The sequence below is a fragment of the Cuculus canorus genome, chromosome 22 (assembly GCF_017976375.1).
Source record: "Cuculus canorus isolate bCucCan1 chromosome 22, bCucCan1.pri, whole genome shotgun sequence".
Taxonomy (NCBI): domain Eukaryota; kingdom Metazoa; phylum Chordata; class Aves; order Cuculiformes; family Cuculidae; genus Cuculus; species Cuculus canorus.
In genome coordinates this window covers 4314465-4333973 of record NC_071422.1, presented here as the reverse complement: position 1 = coordinate 4333973, position 19509 = coordinate 4314465, and the positions used below count along the sequence as shown (strand labels likewise).

The window sequence follows — 19509 nt, the reverse complement described above, 5'->3', positions numbered from 1 at the left end:
TAGAATCATTGAGGTTGGAAAAGACCTCTCAGCTCTTCCAGTCCAACCCCACTGTGCCTACTAAACCATGTCCCAAAGTGCCAGGGCCATATGTTTTTTGAACCCCTCCAGGGAAGGAGACTCCGCCACTGCCCTGGGCAGACTCTGCCAATGCTTCACCGCTGTGAGTAAAGAAATTTTCCCTAATATCCAATCTAAACCTCTCCCGGTGCAACTTGAAGCCATTTCCTCTCATCCTATCGTTTGTTACCTGGGAGAAGAGACCAACCTCGCTACAACCTCTCCGAAAGGTGTGGAGCTATAATCTGTAGCAGTGGGATACAAGAAGAAAGTGGTTGAATGTAAACACAAACCCAAGGGTGAGTGCTTGGGTTTGCAACATATCCCTGGGTTAAAAATAAGCCTGAAATGAGCCCCTGCAGGAAAACATTTTTTCAGCATTACGGGCTGGATGATCCCAAGGGTGAGGCTATCAGTGCTTGGAAGAGCCCCTGCCCTCCCAGGTCCTGTGGTTGGTTTTCTCTGAGATTTAAGGGAGAAGTGATGCCCTCTTCATCCCCAGAACCGGCTCCTTGGTTCACTTCAGTGATGATTTCTCTCTTTGCGTGGATTTAGCAGGATGAGGGGAGACAAACAGAAAGTGAGAAGGGATCCCGATGCATCAAAAGTAGGAGTGGAGGCATTTTGTGTGACTGGCTTCTTTAGACAGAGCTTCTGTAGTTTTATGCCAGCCCTTCTGCTTGCGCAGGGCAATCCAGAGTCCAATTTGTCCAGTGCCGATGTTTAGATTCCTCATGGCTTTTCCTTACAGTCAGCTTTGCCCAGTGGCATCTCTCCCCCAGCCCTGATGTTGCTGCGTGCTTTATCCATCTGAAACCAAGCATTCACTGGGAATGTCAGTGCATCATGAGTGTGAGACCTCGTTGAAACAAGGTGCTCAGGGACAGGCTGGATTCTCTCTAAAACAGCAGCCTTATTGGACTTGTGGGACATTTGAGATGTAAGAGTTCAGCCCAGGCTGCTTAGAGAGATGTTTTTATCCCAGAGTGTCTTGTGCAGGATGGGTTGTTGGCGTTCTTCCAAAGTTTGCTTTAAGCTGATCTGTTTGGGAGGGATCATTCCCACAAAAACAGCAGTTTCCCAGGGCGCAGGCTGTGTGTTTGCCTTGTCCTAAACAATCCCTTATAAAACTGTTGCTCCATCCCACTAGAACTGCTCCGTGTAAGAGTCCTGAAAATCCATGTAGATCCTTCACGTGGCCCCTGGTGAGACATGGTGTGCACTGTATGCACCGAGCGAAGGCAGGATTGGTGGGGAGGGGACTCTGACTCTGGCTGTTTTCCTCGCAGTGAAGTCTCCCTTCTCTCTCTTCGCAGTGGCATGAGTTGGAGTTGGGGTTGGGCATCTGCCGGAAGCAGCATCTTAGCAGAATTTGGTACCTTGCACTTAGAATTCCTGCACCTCTCGGAGCTATCTGGCAACCCAGTGTTTGCGGAAAAGGCAAGTACTCCCTATCTTCAACTTTGGAGATCTGGTCTTTCCCGGGATCAGTGCTGGAGCAGAGCAGCGCCTGCAGCAGGCAACATGGCAGCAAAACGTTCCCTCTCCCCAGTACCCTTCCAACTCACCAGAGGAGAAACCTTCCAGAGCAGGACATGGGTTCAGAAACTGCACAGAGGTCACCAGGCCTCAGACCATCCTATGCCTCAGCTCACAGCCAACTCTCGTTGGAGAGCCCGCCTTGGCCTTGGAAGGCAGCTGCCCCAGTGTTTGCTTTGGCCATTTTTGTTCGCTGTAGCTCCTTCTCCTCCTTCTCCATCTCTCACAGCCACCAGGGAGATGGGGATGCTTTTCTCAGTCATGTGAAGTTGTAACAAAAACCTACTCAGACAAGGACACAATCGAAATTAAACCATCTGCTGGATGCAGACTGCAAAGATAATTGTTAATTCTGATATCCTAATAGCAGCACCTTGTACTTGCAGACCTTTTATTCTAAACAGGCATTAAATGTTATGCTCCAGCCAGCAAGATTTCTGCTGCGGTTTCTCGTGTAGGAAAGGCCTGACAGTTGACATATTGGATTCCTTTTGTGTAACTTGTAACTGAAAATCTATTAATATTATACATTACCTGGAGCTTTTTTTTTTTCCTCCACAAGTGATCTTGCAGTGCATGTGAGAACAGCTTAATAAATATGCTGTTGGATACAGCAGGTGATTAGCTTTCGCTGCACATCCCCGAGGAACCAGCTTGGAGGGAGACAAATTGTTCCGTTAGAATCCAAACTGTCCCTGTGAGTCCCAAGGAAATGAGACCTGTCCGGAGTGGGGTGAAAAAACAGTTCTAGGATTGCAGCAAAAAGCTTAAAGCGGTGCTTTTGCAGAGGTTTTCCAGTGCAGGTTTGTCGGTTGTGAAACAAGAAGAGGATTTGAAGAGGAGACAGGGAGAAAGAGAAGGGAAAAGCTAGGAGAGCAAACTGGGGAATAGGATGGAGGGTATGGAAAGGATAAGGGTGGAGTGAGCAAGAGGAGCATCACAGAGTTCTGAGCAGGAGAGGAAAGCAGAGGGTAAAGGAAAACTAGAAACCCAGGAAACTCTGCAGGGAAGACAGAGAAAGAATGGTGATTTAAGATAAAGGAGACAAGGTAAAGATTCCCGAGGACAGAGGTAAAGACAAATTGCTCAGAGAAAGGGGGGAGCTGAGAAAAGATCGGCACAGGGAAGCACGGAGCAAAAATGTGTGCTGAAGAAATTAAGGGGGCAGGGAGAGAGAGGATCGCTGAAAACACAAGGGTGAGGAGTTGCGCTGTAAAAACTACAGTTGCATCCATATTCCAGGTTCAAACAGTGGACTTTGGAGCCACGGTCAAGCCTCTGTCCCCAGCCTGACATGTTTTCCTCTTTGCCTCCTGAGCCCGTAGAGGGATAAGGGCAGAGCCTCCCTGATGGACTTGGAGCTGAGCGTGCCTGGTGTGTGCTGCAGAAAATGTACTGCATCCACCCCAACGCCCTCAGAGAGAAAAAGAGTAGGATGATGTGGGCTCAAACAGCACATCCTGTGGGAAATTAACTTCAGAGGAACAGATCAACTCATTAACTTGCAGCTTGGGACTTGTGTGATTTTAGCAAGAATAAAGTCCATCTGTGTCTTTTATTCAAACATGTCATTAATATGCCGTGCTATTAAACTTCAGTAAATATTATGCAGCTTGACGAGTTACTTGGAAGCACCGACTTAAGTCGGGAGCCAGCTTTTGGCGTACAAATTGTCTAATTTTATAAAAGGTTTAGAGTGTATTAGCTGCTCTGTAGGGTATAATAGGATATTTATGCTGCATACCATTTAACTGTGTCCCTTATGGGAAAGGCCTGTTGGATTTAATGGGGGTAAAACCAAGTGAGGCTTTAGAGGATAAGTACAGCTGCTCCCGCCTATTAAAGGAGCTGCCTGTTGTTGGAATTAAAGGCCACAATTCATCATGTTAAGTGACCACACAGTGAATTTAAGTACTGAGTCACTCATCCCTGCCACTCCTTTCCTTTTGGATCATGGGAAAAATCATCTTCTGCATCTCATACGTTTCCACCCAGCTCCCAGATCATAGAATCATCGAATGGTTTGGGTTGGAAGGGACTTTAAAGCCCATCCAGTTCCATCCTTTGCCATGGGCAGGGACACCTCCCACTGGATCAGGGGCTCCAAGCCCCATCCAACCTGGCCTGGAACCCCTCCAGGAATGGAGCAGCCACCACTGCTCTGGGCAACCTGTTCCAGGGCCTCCCCACCCTCATCCCCAGGATTGCTCCTCAACTGCTGTTAGCAAACTGCTTCTGCTGCTTGCTGACCTGGGGCCTCACAGGATTTTTAGCATTATTTCTAAAATCCCCCAGAGCTGCAGAAAGATTGTCCAGCAGCAAAGTTTCTCTATAACAGCCCTCTCACGCAGAGCAACATCACTGAGTTCTGCTCACACAGTGATTCACAGCGTTACGAGCTGCTGTGCTTGTTCAGCCAGGGATCAGCACTCATGAGTTACAGAGTTCTCAGTGACAGAGCAAAACCGATGGCTTTTTCAGCGGAGCAGTAACACGGTTCTTGTCTCTCGTCTCTCCTAGGTGATGAACATCCGCAAAGTCCTGAACAGAGTTGAGAAGCCACAGGGCCTTTATCCCAACTTTCTCAGCCCGGTGACAGGGAACTGGGTGCAGCGTAGGTATCGCTCTGTGTTCAGAGTCTTGCCTGGAGCATTTCACTCTTCCATTATTCTTTATGAAGCAATAGCAACTGTCAGAGCAGCAAGCCAAGGAAATGTCTTGTCAGGCAGCCTGTTACATATGTGATTAGATAATGCAACCCCATTTGTAAGATGCAATACAGTAATTGCACACTTCCTCCATCAGCCTTGTTTCCAGCTGAATGTCTCACCTCCGGAGAGAATGAGGGCCTCTCTTGCCCAGGGGAGGATAATGGTACATGGTCCATCACACAGATATTAGAAATCAGCACATCTCTTTAAGACTTCATCCTGCAGTCATCTCGTAGCCCGCAGACCTGTTTGGGAGCTGCACGTGAAGGCTGTGAGCAGGAGCGCTGTGGGATTGACTTCCCGGGTGTGCTGCAGGCAGTAAGGAACGTCCTGGAGAGGCAGAGGGCTTACAGAGTCCCACCTGCCCCAAGGATCAGGGATGTGTTCTCTTGTGTGCAGTTGTGTACCTGTCACCATGGCACGTCTGCGTGCTGGAATTCTGTGCAGGAAGGGCGAGACAAGGACGTTTTCTCTTTCCTGTTGGGAACCCAGCACTGGCCAGCGCTGAGGGCATGGGTGTTAAACAGATAAAAAGGAGCAATAACAAGGAAGGGCTTGAAAGGAGCAAGGAAACATTACAAGCAGAGTACCCAGGGAAAGATTATTTACTTTCCTGCTTTACTCACACAACCCCTTCCTTACCAAGAGACTGTGCCCCTCTTTTTATGCCACCAAAGGGCAGAAGCTTGCCCTGTGGGGGTACATGAGACGCTGCTTCAGCTATTGCGCCCCAGATCTCTGACCACAACTTCCCTCCCTCTTAAGGTTTTACTTGTTTTGGGTGGAGAGGGTCTCTGGATTTCATGTTTCTCTGTCAAAAGGAAGAAAGGTCTGGTTTTGCAGAAGCTGTTGGAGCCTGACAGAGGGTTGTATTTATATTTTCTCTGTTGTTGCATTACCTGATGTCTCCATCTCTCATTGCACTGTTTGCTCTGCCGGATCGCTCGGGACCATTCTAACTGCTGCATTAATAGCTCTGATCGTAACCAACAGGCAGTCGCATGGCTGCCATCATCTGAGACAGTGAGAGCTCCAGCTGTGAGCAATCCCTGACCTTTAGCTGCCACATCAGCACCTCTCATGGTAATCGACGGGGCTTTGCTTAAGAGGTGAACACCAACGTATCTTGGATGGCTGCAGTTGTGCTGTTAAACCAGAGCTGGCTTTTGGTGCCATGAGGAAAGAAAACAGCCTTCTGTGCCTGTCCCATTAATTGATCTTCAAAGTTCTGCGATCTCTATGTAAGCAGTTCAGCTTTCTCTCCCTATTTGTGTCTGCAGAGCTGTTGCAATATGTTCCACTTGAAAAGCTAACGTCCCATGCCTTACCGCACCCCAGAGAGACCATTCTCTTTAGGTTATTCCCATCTGGCAGCTGCACTGAACATTTCACCAGACACAGGCATTAATTCTGCCTATTCATTGGTGCCAAGAGGAGAAGGTCTGTCTGTTGCCATAACGGATCGTTGTGGAATCTTTGGGGAACTGAAGAGCTGGGCTCTTAATTCAGGCAGTTAAAAGACTCATCTTGATGCTCAGGCCTCATCTTTTCTGCCACTAATTTAGTTCTATTTATGTCTGCAAATTTGCTTACGTTGTACTGACCTGCTCCCACCCCACTGCCGTACGGAGGGGCCTGCTGCTCGTTCTTGGGGCTCATTAGAAGCTGCCTCTGATAGTTCTGGGACAGGCTGATTTATGCAAAAGGACTAGAAAAACCTTTCTCTCTGAGACTTTCACACCATGAGGGCAACTCGTGGCACAGGTTGGTTGTGGCAGTTGCTCATAACGTGACCTTGTGATCTGACTGTATCCCAGTGAGGGGAAAAAGCTGCTCAGCCTCTTCGGCATCTCCAGTGCTGCTGGTGGGAAATAAATGAGGACCAAAGCAGGGAGGCAGCTGCAGCTGCCACAGAGATGTTCCCTGTCAGTGCCAGGCTCTCATTTTCTGTCTTGTCATTACAGCTCTTTGCGGGAAGCTGTTTTTTCTTGGAATTGCTGTGATTTTCTTAAAAGGTGTATCTTTGACCTGGCTGAATGAGCAGATCTTCTAAATGGAGAGGCAGTGCTGTACCTCTCCTGAGTGCAGTTGTTACCTTTAGCAAATTAAATTCCGGTCCCCTGCTGGAAGAAGAGATTTGTTTATGCAAAGTGCCTGGGAGGCAAACGCTGGCAAAGCTGATGCCATATGGAAAGCAATTATGTACCAGAGCTCCTGCTTTGGTGATTTTATGAATGACACACTTAGGATCACAGAGCTTGTCTTTAAAGACAGGCTGTGCAGGCGGTGTTTGCAAATAGCTTGTCCTCTTTTTTTTTTAGCTGAATTCATGCGTCTAATCTCATTGTTTTGCTATGGATTATTCCATGGATCATTGGGCACACTGTATCAGGGATATTTGCTCTTCAGGTCAGGAAAACGCGTGACTGTTGATCTCTTCTGTTGGTAGGATTTAGCATTTAGAATAAGCCTCGGGACTTTACATGTGTACAGAGAAAGGGAAAATAGAAATCTGAAGAGCTAACTCCAAAAACCCTGCTACCGGCTTCCATTTACAATGAGGATGTGTGCAGACACGGAGGTGGACACTGTTGATTAACAGGGATGGTTTGGTCCGTGGTGGGTAATTTGTCTTGCTCTTCTAAGAAGGGGAGGAATTGGCTGCTTGGAAGAGTGAATGCTGCTTCTCCACCTGTGGCGTTGTTTAAAGATATAAATCCACCCAGCAGTTCCCCCCGGGCAGGAACCTGCAGCTGTCATTCCCATTTCATACTGCAATTCTTCAGCATCCTCCTCTCCCGTAAGGTCACAGCGTTGTGTACTTTGAACAGAGAGCCTTGAAAATCGCATTTCTGCAGAAGAACATATTCAGCGCACATCCTTGTACCTGACTTTATCATTTTAATACACCGACAACCCCAGCCTTCCCCAGGGCGCAGACTCCCACTGTGAGCCCGGAATACAAATGGCACAATCGAGAGGTCCCTCCAGCAGCCTCTGTGTGATCCAGCGTGTGTTCTCCCTCTCCTGAGGCAGAGAGGCAGCACCCAGTGGCTTCATACAAGTAGAGATCTATCGATAGCTGCCATCGCTTTGGGTTTATGAGGCTGGCATTTGTGATGATTGCTTCGTAAACAGGAAGCGTCTTCAAGTTGCAGTATAAATAACCGCTGCAAAATAAGACCTCGGAATAGTTTAGGTAAGGGATACTAATGCTTTGTCAAATGGCAGAACGTTTTTCTTCTGATTGCACTTTCCACCTTTCTTCTTCTTTGAAAAAGAAATGCTGCAAGCTCTCCCCAGGAGACTGGAAAAGGGAGGATAGAGAACAAGGGCATTAAATAGGACATGGTTGTTTGCTCTTTGTAAAGCAGCTGCTCAGTGTCTGTCATGAACCTGAAGTTCTTTTCTGGCTTTCACACTACAGACCACGTCTCCATCGGGGGGCTTGGGGACAGCTTTTATGAATATCTCATCAAATCATGGCTGATGTCAGACAAGAAAGACTCTGAAGCTAAAAAGATGTACGATGACGCACTAGAGGTAAGGAGAAGGTCGCTGCGTTGGATTTTTTTGTGGGGGACATTGTTCATCTGGATGTTTCAGGTGAAAATCTCTTAGATCTTTGGGTTTCTTTGGGATGCATTCTTGTCCAATAAGTATCTTAGTAAGTAAGTTATACCTCCGGGCCACTGAGAATCCTGATTTTCATCCCTTTAGGCAATAGAAAAGCATTTGGTCAAGAAGTCTGCTGGAGGATTGACCTACATCGCTGAATGGAGGGGTGGCATCTTGGATCACAAAATGGGCCACTTGGCTTGCTTCTCCGGGGGCATGATTGCACTGGGAGCAGAACACGCTGGAGAAGAGAGGAAGCAGCATTACGTGGACCTCGCTGCAGAAATAACAAATACGTGTCACGAGTCTTACGCACGCTCAGGTAAACCTGGAGCTGCCTAGAAACCGTTTGGAATGGATGGGTTACAGCCTTAGGAGACTCAGCTTTTGTGGGACAGAGGCTTGCAGAGGGAATTTTATGCTTCAGCAGCAACTGCATCCCTGTGTATGATTTTCACTTGTTCTTCTGGGATATCTGGAAGAGGAAGGCATGTGTTCCACATAGCGGATAGCTGGAGCAGAGGAACAGGCGGATGTGGACTCCCGTGGCAGAGTTGGGGAATGAACCCAGACATGAATCCTAGTCCTGCCTCCCCGTGGCAGCTCTACCCTTCGCCCAACAAGGCTACATTTTGAGTCTGTCCTTTCACATCCCTTTGCAGGCAAGAAGAGGAGATTAACAGTGATGAATTGCAGGGTGTCCCACATACAGAGCAGAGCAGTTGAGAAGCCCAACAGGAGAGTGTTGGCCACCTGCAGCTGCTGGTGAGAGCCAAAAAAATGAAGCTACTCAGCCTTTCCTGAGGCTCCTAAGCAGGGGCTGGCTAAGCCTTTTTGTTTCACCAGTCCATTAAAATCTGTTTCACCAGCCAGGGTGCTCATCAGCCAGTGCCTTAGGAGGGCAGTGACTAGTGAACAAGAGACTGGGTCAGTTCTCTGCCTGCAGGGCTTTCAGTGAGATAAGCGTGCACTGGACTGTGCTCCTTTCTTTGTAGACACCTCTGTAGCTCTTCTGAGACTGCAGGCAGCGAAGCAGCACTCTGCTTTCCAGGACCTTGTCAAGCACAGGTCTGTCTGCAATAACTGTTCCCGAAGATTGTTTCACACCTCCACCACATCAGCAAGACCGTGTTGGCAGTGTGTTTGCCCAATAAACTTCAGGCTAACCTGAAATTGTGTTTGCAAATAACTCTTCTTTTCCCCTCCCCAGCATTTAGAGAACTAAAACCAAGCTACCTGAACTAATAACCCTCTGGCCGTGAGTGCCTGAAGCCAATTTTTACCTTCAGCAGAATCCATCAGCATAGAAAGGACAGTAGCAGGCCTGCCCACACCGCTTATGGAGCTGTCATTTCAGGAAGCTCATTGTTTTGCAGAGGATGTCTGTGCACGTCACCCTGGCTCTCAGCAAACAATCCAGCCAGCGAACACTGTCCGATCCCCACGCAGACAGGAGGGCCCAGGGAAGATGTGTGAAAGGTTTAGAGACATTAAACGACTCCCTGAGACACAGCCTTGTGGTGGACACATGGGTGCAGCAGGAGAAACACTGCAGTATGATCATAAGCAACATCTATGCCCATTTTCTCTGTGAGTAGGGAGAGGGTTGGCATTAAAGCAGGGATGTGAGTGCTAGCTAATGCTTGCAAAATTGAGGTTCTCATAAAAGAGACACTCAAAAGACCAAGGTACTCTTGACACTTCATTTATAAACTCCCAGGGGAATCGATTAAATCTCCTCTGTCACCCTGATGTCTTCATTTCAAAGAGGCTCTGGTGAACCAGAAGGAAAGGCAGAAGGGTGATTGCAAGTCTCAGGTACCACTTCTTACAGCCTCCGTACCGCCAAGCAGGCAAAATGGCTCAATCTGGTGGGCCGATAATTGCGAAACAACCCCCTGCCTGTTATCAGTATCGCAGTGAGGACAGGGTCAGCTGTGTGGCTACGTCTTACTTTGAGAGTGTTTTTTCTTGGAGGCTTTATGACAGGGGCAAGTGCAATTCCTGGGAGCGAACACCCACGCAGCAAAGTGCTGGGACACAGGGGAGATTTGTTTCTGCCCTCCCCACACTCGGATCTGGTCTGTGTCCCTTAGAAATCCTTGAACCTCACCTAGATACCACCGAATGAGCAGCGCCTTGAGTGGGCACAGCTCATGGAGCTGCCCCTGTTTTGGCATCAGCAGGGAGGTTGATCTGATACACCGATACAGACAAGACTGACCTGCTCACCTGAGCTCACACAAGCGTTAGGTGAATATTGAAAGCCTAAGCAAGGTAAAAGCAACGGGGCAGTCTGTTTACTGGCTTTCTCCTCAAACTGATCACTGCATGTGTGTGATTTTGTTTAGATACCAAACTGGGCCCTGAAGCCTTTCGCTTTGATGCTGGAACTGAAGCCATGGCAACCAGACTCAGCGAGCGCTACTACATCCTGCGTCCAGAGGTGGTAGAAAGCTACATGTACATGTGGCGGCTGACACACGATCCCAAGTACAGAGAGTGGGGCTGGGAGGTCGTGAAGGTATGGCTGGAAAATTCACAGTAATAACTCTAATGGGCTGCTGGATTCTTACGGATATCTTTCCTTTAGTCAATAAAAAGAGCTGAAATGTTTTAAATTGTGTTAGACACTAAGGCACATTAGCAATAGGGCAGGAAAACAACCCCTCCTTACCCACACCTCCTCAGGTGTCTCTCCACAACAGATTTGAGGCTCTTGATGTGGAGGACAGACCAGACAAAAATATAGGGGATGATGCACCCACATCAGACCGTAACAGCACAGGCAAACACGCCGTATTACCACAACTGCCACGAGGACAGAAAGGGGAATCAGAGTTGTAGGAGACTCTGCTGAGGGGGACAGAGGGTCCAACACGTCGAGCAGACGCTGCTCAGAGAAGTCAGCCGCCTCCCAGGTGTCTGGGTAAGGGATATTGCTAGGAAACTTCCCAAGCTGATGAGGCCCTCAGACTACTACCCATTACTGCTGCTTCATGTGGGAGGGGATGAAGCTGCAGTACATAGCCCAAGGGGGATTAAAAGAGATTTTGGGACCTTGGAACGGCTAGTGAGGGAATCTAGGGCCCAAGTGATTTTTTTCTTCCCTTCTTCCAGTTACAGGTGGTGACATTGTAGGGATCAGACAGGTAGAGTTTATTGACACGTGGCTCTGTGGCTGGTGTCACCGCAACAACTTTGGGTTTTTGACAGTGGGATGTCAAATACTCAATTCTGGTTCACCAAAGCCAAGTGCAAGATCTTACACCCGGGTCGGGGCAATCCCCAATTTCAATACAGGATGGGGGATGATGTGATTGAGAGCAGCCCTGCAGAGAAGGACTTGGGGTGATGGTTGATGAGAAGCTCAATATGAGCCGTCAATGTGTGCTCACAGCCCAGAAACCAACCGTGTCCTGGGCTGCATCAAAAGCAGTGTGGGCAGCAGGGAGGGAGGGGATTCTGCTCCTCTATTCCTCTCTGGTGAGACCTCATCTGGAGTCTTGTGTCCAGTTCTGGAGTCCTCAACATAAGAAGGATATGGAGCTGTCAGAATGTGTCCAGAGGAGGCTACAAAGATGATCAGAGGGCTGGAGCAGCTCCCATCTGAGGACAGGCTGAGAGAGTTGAGGTTGTTCAGCCTGGAGAAGAGAAGGCTCAGATCTTATAGTGACCTTCCAGTACCTGAAGGGGCTACAGGAAAGCTGGAGAGGGACTGTTTACAAAGGCTTGTAGTGATTTCAGCTGAAAGATGGGAGATTTAGATCAGATCTTAGGAAGAAAAGAGTTCCTGTGAGGGTGGGGAGGCCCTGGCCCAGGTTGCCCAGAGCAGTGGTGGCTGCCCCATCCCTGGAGATGTTCAAGGCCAGGTTGGATGATCCAGTGGGAGGTGTCCCTGGGGGAAAGTTGGAACTGGATGGGCTTTGAGGTCCTTTCCAACCCAAACCATTCTATGATTCTAATTTAGTGTGGTGTCTCTTGATCCTTGTGAATGTTGCCCTTTTGCGCTATGCTAAAATCAGTCAAAGCAGCAGAGGTTTATGGAGAGGTGTGCTGCAGACAGCAAAACCTGCCATTAATGTGACAGCCCTCTGCAGAAAGGAGTCAACCTTCTATTTGAAATGTCTGGCCTGCTCAGAACCACTGGTTGTAGTTGGCCAGGGAAAATCAGCAAACCTGCCTTTCTTCCCACAAAAACCTCACCTCTTCCTAGCTCTTGGCTGCTGCCCCGTGTCCGAGCAGGGACTGCCTTTCAGTGGCAGAGCTGTCACTGCCCTGGATAAGACGCTCTGCAAGCAGCTGGAGTTGCCACTTGAGATGAGGTTTTGCTATATGTGTAACGTCAAGGTCAATCAAATCAACTAAATTAGGTGGTTTATGTTTCTCTTGCTATTTCATTAGACCCAGCTTTATTCCTGGAGCCTGGAGTAATCACCCCGCTCTTCAGTGAGAGACAGAGTCTACTTTAAACCTGGGGTTTGATTTGTAAAGCTGGCTTGTAATGCAACTGATGATGATTAATGAGTTATTCCATGATACTGTGTGTTACCAAGATTTCTTTTCCTTTCTCAGGCCCTGGAAAAATATTGTAGAGTAGAAGCTGGTTTTTCTGGCATCCGAGATGTTTACACCACAACCCCAACCCATGACAACATGCAACAGAGTTTTTTCCTCGCAGAGACTCTGAAGTAAGTCTGGTATCACAGAGGCCTTTCAGGGCAGTGTAATCCCTGCAACGTCAACACTTGTCTGCTTAACGAGTCTCTAATAACGAAGGGGAAGTCTTATCCTCTGCGGGGAAGACTGGGCAGGGGTATGGGTGATGCAAAGCTTTGGTGGTTTGCTCCTGCAGAACCACTGCTGCTTGGCACTCAAGATTTCTGTTCATGTGCTGGATTTAAAGGACTCTTCCTGTTCTCTAGAGCTGCTCTGAGTGGGAAGCTCTGACTGCTGAGCTCCCTTGGATTTACCTTTGATGGTTTAAGAGGCGGCTGTCTCCTCTGCCGGGTTAGTGTCTGGCATGCAGGGGAGGCTGTGATGGCTGAGGCCTGAATTTGTTGCCCCTTGGAGCAGATCTGCCTTTGCCGGTAGTGTGAGCTAATGTTTGTGGGGTGGCTGAGTGCAGGCCAATCTCCCTCAGGAGAGTGAGGCAGGCTGTTGGGAAACATCTCACCATAAACCATGGCATCTAAGGTGAAAGGCTGCCCTTCCCACAGTCCTGCTGACAGCGCTTGCTTGTGCATGCTTGGAATCTGCCTTGAGTTGTCTCTAATCGCCCTTTGTGTCCATCTTCTTCTCACCCTCTGGCTCCAGGTACCTCTATCTTCTGTTCTGTGAAGATGACGTGCTGTCCCTGGACGACTGGGTCTTCAACACGGAGGCTCACCCCCTGCCAGTCAACCACACGGACTTTAGAGCAAGCGTGCAGTAGCGAGGCCTCTGCCCAGCGCCCTGCGTCCGCAGCCTCGGCCGATTACTGCATTTCCTTTCCATTAAAGGAATTCGTGTTGTTCCTAAAACGGTATTTTGGGGCACTAGTCCAATTCCGGACACTATTATACCGGGGAGATGGAACCATGACATAAGCACCTTCTTTTCCTCTGTGAGGAGCTCTTTTAGCCTGATGATGAGATGTTTATTCTGGGCCATATTGTACACAGTTCATAGACATTCCTTTATACAGAGAATTTATATGAAATCCACTGACTTTGCTTTATAGTGGCCAAAGGACTGGAAGTTCGCCATAAAAATAGACTTCACACACACACATCCTCCTTTTGGTTTTCTGTTTCATTTTTGCCTTTTATATTCTCTTGGATTTATCACCTTTCTAATTAACAGTTTTGAATATACTGTGCTTTCTAGGTGATGGGCTTTCCAGGATCTTCAGGAAGGACAGGGTAGGAGAACGGGGAAGGGGAGTTGCCCTTTGTGTGAGGGAGCAGCTGGGGTGCACGGAGCTCTGCCTGGGATGAACGAGAAGCTGACCAAGAGCTTATTGGTCAGGATTGAAGAGAGGACAGGTAAAGGGGACGTTGTAGTGGTGTCCACTGTAGGCCACCTGACCAGGAAGAACAAGTGGATCAGGCCCTCTACAGACAGGCAGGAGAAGCCTCAGGTTTGGATTTGCAGGCCCTGGTCCTCCTGGGGGTCTTCAGCCACTCTGGTATCACTTGGAGGGACAGTGCAGCAGGACGTAAGCAATCCAGGGAGTTCCTTCAAAGAGCCAACAAAGAAGCGCTCTGCTGGACCTCATGCTCACCAGCAAGGAGGGGCTTGTTGGGAATGTGAAGATCAGAGTCAGCTTTGGCTGCAGCAACCTTGAGATAGTGGATCCTGAGGGCAAGAGGGAGGATGAGAAGAAAGTTCATAACCCTTTACTTCAGGAAAGCAGAGTTTGGCTTCTTCAAAGATCTACTTGGAAGAGTCCCATTGAGTAAGACCCTGAAAGAAAGAGGGGCCTGAGAAAGCCAGTTAATATTCAAGAATCTTGTCATCCAGGCTCAAGTGAGTTCCATTCCAGTGAGCAGGAAGTCAGCCAAAAATGCCAGGAGACCTCTGTGGATGAACAGAGAACTCTAGCTAAACTCAAACACAAAAAGGAAGCACCCAGAGCATGGAGGCAAGGATGGGTAACCTGGAAGGACTGCAGAAACATTGTCCAAGCATCCGAGACTGATGTTAGGAAAGCTGAAGCCCACATGGAATTGAAATCAGCCAGGAATGTTAAAGACAGTGAGAAAGGCTTTGGTGAGAAAGACCAGGAGAATGTGGGCCCACTGCTCAACAAGACAGGGACCTGGTTACACAAGACACGGAAGAGGTTGAAAAAACAATTGTCACCTTTACCCAGTCTTTATTAGCAAGAACAGCCTTCAGGGATCCCAAATTCCACAGACCAGGAAGATGTCCACTTGGTAGAAGAGATCAGGTTAGCGAGTACTCAATCAAACTGGACATATCCAAGTCCCCGAGCCTTGAAGGGACGCAGCCACAAGAGCTGAGGGAGCTCTCCTTGCTGCAGAGGCCGCGAACGGCATCCTGGGCTGCATCAGACAAGAGATTGCCAGCAGGGCGAGCGGGGTGATCCTGCTCCCCAACGCAGCACTGGTGAGGCCACAGTGGGAGTGCTGGGTCCAGTTCTGGGCTCCTCGGTACAAGAGAGACGGGGACTGACTGCAGAGATGCCAACAAAGGGCCACAGAGATCGGCTAAGGACTGGAACATCTCTCCTGCGAGGAAAGGCCGAGAGAGCTGGGACTGCTTAGCCTGGAAAAGAGAGGGCTCGGGGAGGATCTTATTAACATATAGAAATACCTGAAGGGAGGGGGGTGCCAAGAGGACGGAGACAGGCTCTTTCCCAGGGCACGGGTGGAGTCCCCATCCCTGGAGGTGTCCCTAAAGCATGCAGCCATGGCACTTGGGACATGGTTTAGTAGAGACAGTGGGGTTGGGCTGGCTGTTGGCCTGGATGAGCTTAGAGGTCTTTTCCAACCTCATTGGTTCTGTGATTCTTGCCAGTGGTGCCCAGTGATGGGACCAGAAACAGCGAGCACCAACTGGAACATGGGAGAGTCCCTCTGAACACGAGGAAGCACTTTTTCACTCTGAGGGTGACCAAGCACTGGCACAGGGAGCCTGTGGGGTCTCCATCCCTGGAGATACTCAAATGGTGCCTGGGCACGGTCCTGGGCAGCCGGCTCCGGGTGGACCTGCGTGAACGGGGGCCTTGGACCAGATGGCCCCCAGAGGTCCCTGCCAGCCTCAACCGTTCTGCAATTCTGTGGTGTCAAAATCATAACTAAATCAAAGTCTGTCTGCAAAATCCGTGATCCTAATGTATTTTTATATACTTTTTTCTGTGCTCTTAAAACACATTTACCACACATCACATCTCATGTAACTTCCCTTTATCGGTTTTGTGTTTTTCTACTTTGATTTGAACCTAAATGTTATGAGTCACTTGTAATAATTCACTGCTGTAATAGTCAAATCTGTGAAACAGAATAAAAGTCTTGTAAAATAAAAGGCCTGTTTGGGTTGATCTTTTCCAAAGCCATCTGTCACAGCCCTGTTACATCATGCTCGGAATAAGGAGGTGACAATAGTGGTTGATTTCAAGACTATTTCACAATAGATGTTGATTTCCAGAGTAATCTCGCCGGTCAATGGGCAGCAATTCCCGTCTGCACCCGCTCCCTTGGATTGCTTCTTCACCACCTGATGTTGGGCACCAGGAGTTCTCCTAAATGTCTTATTTTTCTAGGAAAAAATAAATAGTCCCTGGCCAAGTTTGCTCTGTGGTGCAAAGTATTCCTGGAATGAAGTAATAGAAGAAAAAGAAAGGGAAAGATGGAAAGGCAGATTCCTTCACACATCCAGCCCATGCATCCTCTGTGACTCCGGGCAGGATGACTGCAAAGATGCTCACACACCACTCCGTGAGTACCTGCTGCACAGTTCCTACTACAGGGGCTGGATTTGGGATCAGCATCCTTTCTCCCTCCTCTGGTGGCTGCAGAGCTGCACAACCCTGGGTGATGGAACATTTTGTTCATTCTTGTGGCGCTCTCTGGATAATCGGCTCATTCAGCAACTCGGGAAGACAAAGTTGCTTGGAGCGAGTTGTGAAAACAAAAAAAGACGTGTTTCTAACTTCATGCCTTTGTAATTCCCCGAGAGGAATAGGGTTGTCAGATGGGGACTTAGCATTATCCCACGGATAAAGATACTGGCTGGTAAGCTTGCCCTAGAGGAATGGTTATTGGTAAATAAACATCTTGGGAGTGAGTTGTGTTATCCGAGAGATTTGGGTACTGGGAAGCTGGTTTAGCTCCGAGGATTTTTATAACGGATTAAAGGAATTCCATAAATAAAGATGTCCTGCTTTTGGAGTAACTCAAAACGCTTCACCTGGCGAAATTTAAACAAATAAACAGCATGGTTCTGGTTCCTTTAGGAACAGATCCTTGGTGTTACATTAAAACTCTGCTCTTGTTTCCTCTTCCACACAAGTGAGCCGGAACAGCGTTAGCGAAGTCACGCGCTGACGGGGAGAGCTGCTGCTTCCCCGCAGTTCAGCGGCTGCACGGCAAGTGGCGAGGGGGGGTTTAGTTGCCCAGCGTGCCTGCCGATGTAAAGCTTGTTCTTGTTTACCAGGACACTGCTGTGCAGCTCAACCCAACCATGAGGAAAGAAAGCTTTGTGTTGCAAACAGCCATGCCTAAAAATTTCCATTCCTGCAGACCGCAATTCTGCAAACACTTCTGGCTGTGCTCAGCCTGAGGCGGGGGGACTAAGGCATCGAGTTAAGCGGGAATGTGTGTAGCAGGGGGAAAGGCTTGTTCCAAGGATTGGCTTTATTCCAAGGGCTGGCGCTGGTCGCCGGCTGGGATTGTGCTGTCTTTGGGCAATGCAGGTGATGGAAATGTTTGCCTCTCTGGTGCCTGCGCTGCTCTGCGCATCGGGACCTTGGCTGGATGCTCTGCTGGAGCAGAGCCCCCGGTGCTGGGATTTCACCCCTCTTCCCCACTCTGTCTAATTCCTGCTGGGTGGGGGTGATGGGACTCCTCCTGTTTGTCTGGATGGGAAGCCTTTTGGCTTTATTCTCCGAGTAGATAAATGAATGGGGTGTTCTCTTTGGGTTTAAATGTCTGAGGGGAAAGGATCTGGGAAGTTGTGTGTCTTTAAGCTGCTTTCTTGCCTTGCAGTCGCAGGCATGTGGGACGCCCCTGGCAATTCTGGTGTTGATTTCTGATGGGGTTTTCCTGGTTTTGAGTCACCTTTCCAGGAAATGTGACCAGGTGAGGTTATGTCTCATTCACCCTATTACGCTCAAACTCAGGAGCCGTGATTTCCATGTTAATTTTCACCATCAGAACACGCAGCCCTATTCCATGTCAGAAGGAATTCTGTGTAAATGAAGTTCTGGTAAAAGAAAGAGGCATTAGTGAGAGATGAAAACCAATAACTACAGCCGGCTGTTGTCGCCTGACTGTACACGGAGAGAAGACAAAACTATGCAGAGAACAAATGCATCTTTTTGTGACCCACACTTCATTTTTACAGTGTTATTAAATTCCCGCGGAAGGCTTTCAGCACAATTGGTTATTGAATTCAAAAGTCTGGCACTCGGAATAGTTTTCCACGTACATTTTGATCTGATCTCTTTATCCAGTTGTTTCAGATGTGATGCAGCGCGCGCTGGCTCCAAGTGCTGGTGGATCCAAAGTTTCAGCAGTTCCTCCCGAGCATGTCTGGGTCCTTGGCTTCATTCCCTGGAGCCTCAGACAGGTGCCCTGCTGTCGGCAGGAATCCTCGCAGTAAAAAACCCTGTGTTGTAAATGCTTTGGTTAGGGAGAACCAGGGAGCGTCCGAGCTCTAAGCGACCCACCAGAGAGGATTGCTTCCTACGGAACGCGGAAGGCCAAGGAGAGGGAGGAACGCAAGGCGTGGGAATTTGGTAAACACCAGCTCTTGCTTTTCAACTAAATGAAGTGTCTCAATCGAAAATCATTTCACGCCGCAGCCTTTGTTGGCTCTGCTGTTTTTCATGGCTGCGGAGCTGAAAGGTTTAGAGCGTGAGTTGTATGAGGAGCGGCTGAAGTCTGTTCAGCCTGAAGAAGAGGAGACAGAGGAGACTTCATCGCAGTCTGGAGCTTCCTCATGAGGGAAGAGGAGGAGCTGAGCTCTTCCCTCTGGACCTGAGGAAACGGCAGGAAGATGCCAGGGGAGGGTTATGTTGGACATTAGGAACAGGTTCTTCCCCCAGAGGGTGATGGAGCACTGGAACAGCTCCCAGGGAAGCAGCCATGGCACCAAGCCTGACAATATTCCATAAGCGTTTGGCCAACGCCTTCAGCCCCACGGTGTGAATGTTGGGGTTGTCCTGTGCAGGGACAGCAGTTGGACTCGATGATTCTCGTGGGTCCATTCCAACTCAAGACATTCTATGATTCTACGATCCCTGGAGCAGGACAGAAGCCCTTTTCCTACAGCCCCATTTTTCTTGGCCCCTTTGAAAAACCCCATGTGAAACCAGACATGGATACTCCATGTTCCTTACTGTTTTCCAGAAGATTCATGGCTTTGGGCCTCAGTCTGGTGCAGACTTGCTTCCTTGGAGGGGTCTGTTTCCAGGTGCTTTCTCCATTTGTGCAGAGCTCAGATTTTAATGCCGCCTTCCACCACAGCACCATCGCTGTGCCTTCAGAGCGAGCCAGAGCTTCAGGCGATGGGAACGGGGCCATCCATTCAAACGAGGACAGGGTTCCTCTGCTCTCACAATGTGCCGCCCTGGAACGCAGTTACTGCGTGTACTCCAACATATGGAAAACCCATCCCTCTGCTGCAAGAAAACATCACTCCAAGTTTTTTATCCCTGCAACCAATTTCTCCCTATTTTTCTTATTTTTCAGCCTGACTTTCTCCCTGCTGGCAAAGGGGAAATCTGGGATAGCTTTTGCCCTCCGGGTGAATTTCTTAGTGGCAGTTTTCTTCGCTATTTCCCTATCACAAAGATTTCCTTCGATACGAGTGTGCCTGGATGGGCCACACAGCAGATGTCTCGATAGTTAAC

General features: G+C 48.8%; 1 protein-coding gene across 2 annotated transcripts in view; it reads left to right on the top strand.

The window, feature by feature from the left end:
- The window catches only part of MAN1C1 (mannosidase alpha class 1C member 1), a 74286-nt gene extending 58337 nt beyond the window's left edge, over nt 1-15949 (top strand). Inside the window, exons 6-12 of one of the 2 annotated variants that reach the window (XM_054086221.1) lie at nt 1377-1500; nt 4120-4213; nt 7738-7853; nt 8031-8250; nt 10280-10452; nt 12504-12619; nt 13245-15949. In XM_054086221.1, coding sequence (XP_053942196.1) covers nt 1377-1500; nt 4120-4213; nt 7738-7853; nt 8031-8250; nt 10280-10452; nt 12504-12619; nt 13245-13362 — 961 coding nt within the window. In that variant the 3' untranslated portion in view covers nt 13363-15949. The remainder of the gene's footprint in view (nt 1-1376; nt 1501-4119; nt 4214-7737; nt 7854-8030; nt 8251-10279; nt 10453-12503; nt 12620-13244) is intronic. The other variant, XM_054086220.1, reaches the window with a different exon arrangement.
- Nucleotides 15950-19509: the final 3560 nt, after the last annotated feature.